This window comes from Neodiprion virginianus, chromosome 1 (assembly GCF_021901495.1).
Source record: "Neodiprion virginianus isolate iyNeoVirg1 chromosome 1, iyNeoVirg1.1, whole genome shotgun sequence".
Taxonomy (NCBI): domain Eukaryota; kingdom Metazoa; phylum Arthropoda; class Insecta; order Hymenoptera; family Diprionidae; genus Neodiprion; species Neodiprion virginianus.
The window spans coordinates 7,345,952-7,356,996 of NC_060877.1; the positions used below are offsets into that span (position 1 = coordinate 7,345,952).

The 11,045-nt window shown below is 42.6% G+C and overlaps 1 protein-coding gene across 1 annotated transcript; it reads left to right on the plus strand.

The window, feature by feature from the left end:
- Nucleotides 1–1,920: 1,920 nt before the first annotated feature.
- Nucleotides 1,921–10,807, plus strand: LOC124305109 (corticotropin-releasing factor-binding protein). Its single transcript, XM_046764164.1, has 8 exons — nucleotides 1,921–2,659; nucleotides 6,014–6,116; nucleotides 6,593–6,753; nucleotides 6,991–7,198; nucleotides 8,528–8,706; nucleotides 9,697–9,805; nucleotides 9,915–10,113; nucleotides 10,421–10,807. The coding sequence occupies exons 1-7, from the start codon at nucleotides 2,540–2,542 to the stop codon at nucleotides 10,055–10,057; spliced, it is 1,023 nt and encodes a 340-aa protein (XP_046620120.1). The 5' UTR covers nucleotides 1,921–2,539; the 3' UTR covers nucleotides 10,058–10,113; nucleotides 10,421–10,807.
- The last annotated feature ends 238 nt before the right edge of the window (nucleotides 10,808–11,045 follow it).

The window sequence follows — 11,045 nt, forward strand, 5'->3', positions numbered from 1 at the left end:
CTCTCTCTCTCTCTCTCTCTCTCTCGCTGAAAGCGCTGCCCTTTCAAATTGACGGTCGATGTTATTATTTATCTGAACCCAGTGAGCAACCAATTAGTGCCGTATTATCAATGTTTGCAAGCCTCGTTTCGCAAAAAAAAAAAAAAAAGCTCCCAAATCAGCAACGTCCCGCCTATCTTATACGGTGTACAGATAATCCGTGTAAAACGCGCCACCGTTTCTTCCGGCACTCTGCGTTCGGATTTTTTTATTTTTTATTTTTGCCTGCAAGCTCTTTTTGCACAGTATGAAAATTGAGACGTCACATTTTTTCCAGCGTTTGGTGTTTTTATAAAAATAACGTGCCACTGATTCTTGGCGGGTAAATATGTGTCATACACGAAGTCTGGTTATGTACGCATCAGCCGGCGTGACGAAGCGTTTTCAAATTTCTTCCCGACTTCACTTAATTAGCTATCGATATTCTCTCCTCTTTTCTGCTTCCCAAGAGATTTCACCCACCTTCGTGGCGGACGGCCAGTCGCCGTGATCAAATTTTACTATGCGAGGGTTCCTTCTCCATCCGCGTGAAAATGGGTAAAAAAAAAAAAAAAAAATAAGAGAGAGAGAGAGAGAGAGAGAAAAGAACGAAAAAACGACTGATATCAAAGAAAAGGCGACGCGAAGAGTGTCAAAGGAAAGGTCTTCTGGGTCTGTATGAATCTCGAAGGAAAAGCTGGTATCCAAAATTCTGTTGGAAAGAAAAAAATTTCATTTACAAATACTATTGAGGTACAACACGAATATTGTTATGAAATGTGAAGATAAAAGTCAAACGTAAAAGGAGCTTGATAATTGGAGGAAAATTATATGCGATCTCGGAAGAAAGAGACTTGCAGAAATCGTTTGGGCAAATTAATTTAATTTGCCGATAGGAAAAAAAAGTTTTTTCTACTTTGTCAGTTTCACTCGAACGCGGCGTGGAAAATTCAGGATCTAAGACGAATTATTGCCCTAAGAAAAACATTAAAATTGTACGTGCCGTTGGTTTTTGAAAAGTCTCACAGGCCGACGGACTTGTTCTTATTTTTTCTTCTCTTGCCATTCCGCCGTCTTTGGGGACATTCTTACCGAGATATATACCTACTTAGGGTATAAGACGGCAAGGTTATGAGAGGCTATTTCGTCGGCTACAAAAGCTCATCTGGCACTACTAGCTACGTTATAAATGGACTCTTATCGGATTGTCAAAACCTTCACGTATCGTCGAAAAAAACCCGGAATTGAGCGGGGAGAAACGTACAGGTTGAAACGCCTGCATGCTTTAGAGTAGATTTCGACAAAAGCACCGAATCCCCGTGTACAATGTGATTCGAATTCGTTTATATAACAATTCTAACGATAAGCAGAGAGCCATGAATTTCGAGAAATTGACGCCATTCTTTTTTATCTTCCACATTGCAGATCCTTAACGCTTCTCGAGTTTCGAGTATATAATGGCCAAGTTTTGTGGACCGCTGACCATCAAGTGCTGGGATATATTGATGCTCTCGTGGAACGGAAGTCACAGCATTCGGTACGCCGTCTGATTTTAACGACAATAAGCTCCAGGGATAATTTCTGAAACACGAATACCGTACGGACAATTTAGGGTATTCTAAGGGAAATCCGAGGCCGTGCAGTTGGCGATAAAAGATAAAAGAGGGAAAATATTTCACAAGACAGTGCGGACCGCTGCTCGCACTAACGAACCGCGGGCGAGCCGACTAAATTACTAATCGATTCGCAATAACGATTTAATATCGCAATCTCGATACGTTTGCAGAGCAGATGTACAAGCTGTAACAATTCCTTGAGCGGCTAACGCCGGCCGAAGAACCTTTCGTAACGACGTGTATTAAAAGAGTGAAAATAAGAAGAAAAAAAAAACAAAGAAAAAAACGGTAGTACAACCGCTAGGAAAACAGTCTCTCATGGACGATAGCTCACGAAGAATAGCTCTAGGATAATTAATTCGCAATAAGTGGCGCAGGCTAGATTATTTGTCGAAAGACAGAGGATATGGTCAAATACACACGCACACACCTGTATAATACGCGGGATATAAAATCGGAGCGATATTATTAACCAAATCGTTAAATAATAAATAAATAAAAACACGCAACGATCGCGCGCGTTCCGATCGAACTCGACTTCCGACGTCGCCTCGTGAATAATTTCTGCGCAAAAACGGGGAAAATAAATTTCGCACGCACTCGTAAAACGCGAAGCCCGACGCAAAGTGACGTTGACGGTGTGGATAAACGGGGTGCAGCATTTCGAAGTTGTGTGCGAACGGCCATGGTGGCGTAGGTTTCGGGAATGCGCAGGGAGGACAGAGGGCAACGCGGGCTATAAGAGGGACGCCGAGCGTCGCGACGCCACAGAGGCTTCTGCTGTCTCCGCTCGCAGATTCAACTCTCATCTGCAGCCCGATTTATCGACGGATAACCGTTTACCTCGCCCCGCGAACAGATCGTCGATTAAGCCAGCAGCCTTGAATCGACAAGGAGAAAACAGGATGTTCGCCGATTATTCAGCCAGGATTCCGCTCCGTCTCATCCTTGTTACGATCTTCGGCGTTTTCGTCTCTTTGGCATCCGCATCCAACTCTGATCTCGGCCCTCGACTCGAGCAACAGGTAAGACTTTTTTCTTCTCTCTAGTAAAATCGTCGAAAGGATTCTCTTATTTTCGTGCGGATCCTTGCCGTGCTTTTCTGAGTATTTCAACGAAACCGATTTCGGTGCAGTTTTTCAATTTTTTGGTGAAATTTTTCGCCAGAGTTTTAAGAACCGATTTATCGTACAGTCCTATCTATCTTATGTCTATTTATTCAACCGACTGAACGAAGGTAAAAATACTTGATGAAAATTGGGACTTTACGCGTAGCCAGAGTTTTTGTAAAAATCAGGTGCGGTTTGTTCGCAAAATTTATCGCAAGCTTTGCGTGGCTTTTAGCGTGTGTATCGCATAAAAGGATGCATGTAGCGCAGCGTGACGTTTTTTACACTGGAGCGGAGATTTTTTTTCCGCGAAGACTGACGCGACGGCTCGAAGTCAGGATACCGGGATTGAAAAACCATTATCAAGAAATCCGCAAGCCGATCGGTGAATGAAATATGTTTGGTATTTCGTCGGCGTTATTTTCGATTCGCGTTACATATTTCCAGGTGACAAAATTTCATCCGCGGTTGGTGATTCGGCATCTGGAAAAGCTGAATAAATTGTACTGCTTTTCTGTTTTGCAAAATTCCATCCCCCCGAAACAAACAACTTGAAGACCCGTCTTTGCAGTTTCTTTGAAAAAGGAGATGCCGTTTGAGAAGCCGCGACGATACTCAAATCAGCTTCCGCTTATGGATGCACGCAAATTTCATCTTCACGAGTCGCAACGTATATTGTAAATTGATATTTCGACACCTGGAGAGATCTAAAGAGAATTGGTAACGATTCGCGTTAGCCCGTTTGACTAAAATTTTCCCAACTTTGTCGATAGTTTGTATGTCTTGATAGGAATTACGGTTGCCGGTGTAATTTGATGAACGTTGATGTAATCTCGATCGTATAATCATGATCGTTTACCGTAGACTTGCTGAAAAGTATCCCACTGCGGATGAATTTTCGAATAATGAAGCGAATTTTTCGTCTCGCTAAACGAAGAGCTCGGTTCGCGATCTCTTGGTGAAAGTAACGTACATCGTCTGTCCGCTTACGTGTTTAAATATTCGTACGCATCTTGGGCTTCTCGCATCGTATGCAGGGTGAAAAGGATCTCAAATGGAATACCTTAGGGCATAACTCGTCTTTATAGTGAATTACCCTCCGCCAAAAAGGTTGTATAACCGAATCTTTGCGAGGCTGCGAAATTTGATATTGAATTAAGTACACGCAGAATAAGACGTAGCTGTGCATGGCAGAGCTTTTAAAACGTGTGACGTTGGAGGGGGTGCCCTTGTAGATTTCGACATTAACGCAGATATATGTCTGTATTTCACCATTCTGTACATAATTCTGTAGGAAAATACTCGAACGCATTTGAATTTGACTAAGCATTAATTTGCGAATTTACTATTGCGATTTCGTAAAATCCGTGCCATTTCTTTATTTCTGCGTCGAATGAAAATGTATCGGAGTGTTTGTGTTTAGAATTGTGTGTAAAACGGGGCTGTCAAGCCCTTTTTCGTGCATTTATCGAGATACGTGGACTTCGATATTCGGAGATGTACAAGTCAACGTCGAAATCATCCAGGGTGTTCCCTTGAAAAGGCTTTCAAAGTACCCAAGAGACGAATAGCCAGTGAATGAAATTTATCGACGCGCGTGGGATTTTCCTTTAATAAATTAAAGCAAGTAAAGAAAAATCAGACAAAGCAAAAGTTTCATCCCCCGTTCGGGGAGAAAACGGATATTGATTCGAATCGGTATAGCTGCAGAGAGAACAGCGGTGGGCTTGTCATCCTGGAGACAACGTCGCCTGGCGGTACAACAATTTACGTCTGCGGTCCAGGAGGGATTACACAGAAACGCGGCCGGTTCGGCCAGGTATAAACTTCACACCCCGAAGTGAGCGGATAATTAATTTAATCATCATTGACATCGTCATTGTTGTTGTTATTCACCCGCAAACTATTTTTCGGACCCGGGAGAAACGGACTCGGGGCATAAACGGAATGCGAGGGAGAAACGTGGGCGAAAATTTATGTTTTATCGAGCTTTATCTGCCTAAACGCGTGAATAAATACTTGCAGGATTACTTAACGAACGGGGCTGCGACCTGATCAATTGAGGACAACGTGCAGACGGACTTGTCTGTGGTAATTGGTTCGATGAGAGACATCCGTAGTTCGGCCTCGATTATTGTTTTTCTTTTAATAAATTTCTCACTTTAAGAATGTTGATTAGGGTTGAAATTGAGCTGTATGGAAAATAATCGCTGAATCGTTGGGTTAAAAATTTACGATATTTGAAGAAGTATTTTTTTTTTCACACAATATTTACCCGGTTATTTCCTTATAATTAAACTTTTGGGAAAAAAATTTCAAGCGACTTTACACGATTTGTCGATGGTTTTGAAAAGGGTGCTTCGAAGAGCGGGGATCATTGTTCGGGATTCTTTTTTCATTTTTCAAACCAGGGACTGATTCGACGTTTTTTTACAACAATGAAATTGGAAGCTTGCCGTACTTGTAGAGTCGACAGACTTGAAATAAGGGTGTAAGAAAACTGTTGTTACAAAAGCGTCAAGCGTGTAATCCAGAATTCACGGTCGAAAACAAATATTAAAATATTAAAAAAACTTTCATCGTTGTAACTGTTGAAAATTTTTACCCTATAAATTGTTTTCTTTATACGTTGAAGAAGCCCTGTCTTACGCCTGACGCACAGCTACTGAGTTACAAAAATCATTTCAACTCCGAATGAAGTAATTTTGATGAAAATTATTCACCGTCTTCTTAATCGAATTATTATTGACATTACCAGAAATCCAAGCTGTAGTATAATTCGAGTTGCATTTCGCCAAATTAACGCCAAATATAATTGAGGATAAAATTGAATCGACGAACTGCCAGGGCAAATTGTATCGTCAAAGTCACATTAATCCGTAAGGATTGCACAATTGCGAAGGGGAAAACGGAATCCAGCAAGTAATCGCATTGATACAGCTTCGCAGTCAGAAAAATTGTTTTCATTTTATGAAAAAAATTGAAATTGGGACAAAAGCTGCTTTCAAATACCCGCAGCTGTCCTTTCCTATTTCCCGAAATGAAAACCTCCGTGGAATGATAATTCGAACGTGGGTGTAAGACCCGCAATCGCCTCGTTCATGTGGGCCGATTTAACGATTTAACGGCTACATGCCGTCACCGAAGTTGATCGATAGATCGTATAAACTTCACGGATATCCGCAGAGTCGTTTCAGAGCTTAATGACTTTACAACTCGGGCTAATTCTCCGATAATTCTTCTACCCTTCGTGATTATTTCTCTTTTCAGCTGCCTTTGGTGCCGGACGTGCAGAAGGAGGTCGGCTTCGATCCTCATTTTCTCGAGGAACGTGGACTGCGAGAGTCTCGTGAAACCGTACATTTCATCTCAGGTAATTTATGGTCCATGTACATCTCCGGGGCTCTAACTCCGAGTGTGATCGATCACTCTTCGGCGTAAGCAATAGACTTTCGATCGCTGAAAACGCCCGACCTCGACCATGACTCAAGACAGGCTTCGAGTCTCGCTTCGAGTTGGCGAATTCTAATTGATTTGTGGCCCATTCCTCACTCGCCGCCGAGTGAAATGCCCAATTCTCCGCATTTATCATCATTCGGTTAAATATCCGTCTAACTTTTGCACTCGCCGATGAACCGATTCAGCGCTCAGTCTCACCGAGTTTTGCCGATTTGCAAAGAAGGCTGAACAAACTTTTCCATTCTCACCACGGAAGTCGGATATTTCGCGGACAATCAATCGCTTCGAATTAACTTCTGGGAAATGGGTGGAATTTTTTTTTAACTCTTCAGCAATGCGGAATTCCCCCGTCGGAAAAAATTATCGTCTCATCGTTTGACTTTTTCGCAGATTGCATGCACGTCGCCTCGGAACCGGGTCACTACGTCTACAAATCACCATCGAACGACCAAACAGCCTGCGGCGTCTACTTTTTAACCGATCCGGACCGTCTAGTCGAGCTCCATTTCACTTCCTTCGACGTACCTTGCGACCGAGGTGGTCTCGTCTCGGTGAGTATCTCACAACTTGAACGGTGTACGGTAAATTGATTTCCTCCGGATGCAATTACATCTTCAGGAGCTGTAAGCGCGTTATCGCTGAATAGTTTCGCTCTGAGAGTTGCCCCTTATCGTGCCAACTTGCAGCGAGTTACGAGTTCCCGATCGTTATCAAACCTTCGTTGCCTCTCGCAAAAAGCTTCGTTGAGAGTCAAGAGTTGATTTTCTTTTTTCAATCATCAATCGCAGTTCGTCGACGGATGGGAACTGAACGGTGAAGTATTTCCGAGCGCGGCCGATCATCCGCTCTCGCTGGACGAGAGATTGTCGGAATTCTGCGAAAGACGGGTGAGAAAGGTATTTTTGAGCAGCCAAAATGCGGCCTTGATTCAGTACAAGATTCCGCAGAAAGGACGAGGATTCAGCGTGATGGTGCGTTTTCCAAAAAATCCCAATCGTAAGTACGAATAAATATCAATCAGCATATACACAGTACACCTTTTATCCGACTTTCAACGTCCCTGAATTAAAACGTTTCCCTTCTATTTTTCATCTCCGATCTCGAAACTTTGTGCGTTCGTTGTTTATACAGCGGTGCGATTCACCGTGAGAAAAAATAGTCCATGTTTACACTTTCAGAAATATACTACCAAAAATTTGATCAAATACATGAATAACAAGGCTTATGAAGCCCGATGCTTTCGCGATTTCATCTCTCGGTACAGAGAACAAACAATTGGAAACGAAATTTTTTACGCGTGTATGTCGTAGATAGCATAGATTGCGATTGATTTACGGTAGAAAAATAACGGTAGAACAATCATTCTCGTGCAGCTTTAATATTTGATCAAGTCACGCGTGTCCACCGAATTCGAATGTTATTCTTACGAGGAAGGTATCGCTTCGATTTGATTTCTTTTGTAATATGTTATAGCAGACTAAAAACTGAGCGACCCATATTTGTTTTCTATCTGCCATTAAACGCTTCAAGGGGTTAAAAACACCCTTCAAAGTAAGACGTGTCAAGGGGTGATTTGGCGGTTCAAATTTTTTTAACTCAGAAAATAACTTTTTCACTTCTCGCTATCGGAAAGCTTTTCTAGTTGGACCGGTTAAAAAAATGTCACGTTCTTGTGGGTGAAACTGCCAAATCGTCCCTTGACATGCCCCACTTTGGATGGTGCCTTCACCACCCTCAAAGTGATAAAAAAAAAAAAAAAAAAATACGTAACAAAATGGGAGAGATCGATCAGGGATACGTTCCTTGTTAGCATCGCGCAATTAACATCCCTGCACCTCGCGGCAATATAAACGTTGAGGCGGCAAGCGTTATATCCAAGTTAGGTGTATACATTGTCGTTCGGACGTTATTCCGCCGGTCCCTCGTCGGTCAGAAACAATATTATCCAGACAAAAAGCTGCAGGCTCCGCCGTCACGTGTCTTCGAAATTTCAGCACAGTCCAATGGATTAGCAATCTTCCTCCGTTAATTGAATTCCTTTTGTCGCCGGACAATACGGGCCCGAATCATCAGTCGGAGCGAAGTGTGTTTAAGAACGACGCGGACACGTGTATCTTGCCTCGAGAGGGAAGCTTGATATAGGAAATTGTAACTTAACCCGGGGCGTTTTGTCGAGAGGGTGAAAAGCCTGCGCGAGAACGCGACGGAATCTCTCGCAGATTGGCTTTGAGAGTTGTGTGAAAGACAGTTTCTCGGCGTCGGTTCAATTTTATCGCGAGACGACTTCTCGGCATTGGCTCTTTTCAACTTCCCGACGTTTTCCAGCCTGCAACATCCTCGTCGACAGCTTGTCGGACTTGTTCACCCTTCGGAATTACGGACGCCGAGTGAACTGCACCCTCAGCGCGATGTACCCGGCAGTGGTTCGGGTGATTGCTCTCGGCGTTGGAATCGGAAGTCCTCGAGGTGCGAATCGCGAAATGGAAACGGGAACCGTGCACCAGGTAAGCCTCGCAGCCATGCGCGAATAAACTCGGTTGCGCAACTTCCGGAACCGGTCGAATCAACGAAAGGTGAATCTTAACTTCGCGGATGATCTCGCGATACGTGGGATGATTTATCATTCGACTTAACGGCTGGTGTAAAATCAGCCGCCGCTCTTTGTTCTTGAAAACCAAACCGCGAGACCAGCGATAAGGAGATCGAGTGTCGTCGAAGCTCGCTCGCGACTTTGGCTATCTCGATCACTCTTATCAATTAATGAGCTGTCAAATAACCATCACGGCAAAATCGTTCTACGCGATGCCTCCTACACCGTTCGTTATCTATGCACAGCTGACTGATGGAATTTACTGATTTTGCGATAACGATTAGAGCTTACGCACGTGGATGGCAAAGAGATTTTATTATCTAAAACAACAACTTTATTCAGGACACGAGTATCAAATTACATCGTGTGCGACATGTGATTATACTCTGAAAAGTCGCGATGGAAATATGTGTACGTAGTAGGGTGGTCCTTGATTTCGGATAATTCAAAAACAATTCCTTCACTTTTTTATATTTTTATCTCAAGTCACGTGCCCCAAAAAGGGTGGATTCCATTCAACCCTTCCAGGGGTGCGTCGAATCTACCCGACGAATTCAAATGAAATTTTCTACAGGAGGATTTCGTGGGTCGCTGATTACGAATCTGAACTCGAAATTTGAAAATTGCAAATGGCGGATCGAATATGGTTGAGCGAAATTCAAAAAGTCATTTGGTTTCGAATAAAACTCGGTACTCGGGGGTTTTCGAGGTCGCTGATTACGAATCTGAAGTTGAAGTGACAAAATTCAAAATCGTGGATCCGATATGGCAATATCAAGCGAGCCGGTCGCGATTCGAAAATGACCTTTTTAAGGACCACCCTAACGTGTACCTATCCGTATAGAATGATACCGTGCAAGCTTCTATTGCAATTTACGACAAGGTGTGAAAATCCGTTTTACAGTGCGACAAGCGGGGTCTGCAGGATCACGTACAGATCGGAGGAAGCGACGGACTGGATTCGACGAATCTGCTTCTCCTCGACTCGATTTGCGGGGTGAATTCGAAGCCAGGTACATTACGCCACGTTGAATTTTCGAAACTTGACGACGCGATACGACGTTGAGTTAATGTAAACGATCATTTTCGCGGCACGAGTAACGAGCTTGTTGAAAATTTCAGAGGGCATCGAGAACGTGATGGGATGCGGGGTGACTTCGGTGAGGCTCGTTTCAAGCGGGCTTTTCGACAATTCGGTGACCGTCGCCGTGCGTCCTGCTACCGAAAACGACATAATCGACGCGAATCTGATATGCGGCGTTTGAAACTTCGACGTAAAGGGGGTTCCCGCCCCCTCGAATCCTCCGGACTCCCAGACTAGGTACGGTCCTTTTGTATTTTATTGAATTTTACCTTCACTCCTGAGGGTTCTTACCTGCATCGGTTATCAATCGACGCCTGCTTTCAAGAGATTCTTTTGCGAAGGAGTCTTTGTACGACTTTGAAAAGAATTTGCCGAGCGGGAGAGGCGAGAGAGAGAGAGAATGTAAAATAAACCTACCGGTACACAGTCGTGATTAGTATTGCGAATTAGTTTGTACACTTGAATATTTGATTTGTAAGGTCTATTTAGAAAAGAATTGCAGATAAGAGGCTCGAATCACGTTAGTATTTAATTGTGTTTTCAGATTTCTAACGTACATCAACATTCCATATGTTTCGAAGAATTTTCGAGTTAATTAGTTAAGACGAATGCTATGGGGAACAGTCTAACGAATTTCTTTAAAACACAAACTTACGGAACCATACATTATATATTTGAAGATCATTCGCCGCTGAGAGTATAATAACGATGATGATAATAATAGTAAGAGGACCAAGTTCTCCGCCGATAAAAAATTATCTCTTGACTTATTTGTTACTGAAAACTATAAATATATAAGTGTAACGACGTGCGTTGTATATTTCGTTATGTTTAAATATTTCTAGACACATGATAATACCTATTATACACACTATATAGTACATATGCTGTGCAATGTTAATTTCAATAAATTTATCTTAGCGTACATGTACATACATACATAAATAATATTGCGTGTTGGGCGTATTTCGAAGAATATTATACTTAAAAATATTTATAATATATATATAAATTGATATCGTAGGAGGTATGAAAATTTCCACCAACGATAAGACGTGTCGTCCCGCAAGGCAATTACAGTTCCATAAAATGTGGAAGGAAAATTTGTCAGGTATGTATAATCCCATGAAAATTTCTATCCCGTAACTGTAATTAAAAAGAATACGTTG

Bases quoted from the DNA above. Each gene is read 5' to 3' on its own strand.
- LOC124305109 (XM_046764164.1), top strand. From the start codon at position 2,540: ATGTTCGCCGATTATTCAGCCAGGATTCCGCTCCGTCTCATCCTTGTT. The intron at 2,660-6,013 runs GTAAGACTTTTT...TTCTCTTTTCAG, and splicing joins GCCCTCGACTCGAGCAACAG to CTGCCTTTGGTGCCGGACGT. The intron at 6,117-6,592 runs GTAATTTATGGT...ACTTTTTCGCAG, and splicing joins AACCGTACATTTCATCTCAG to ATTGCATGCACGTCGCCTCG.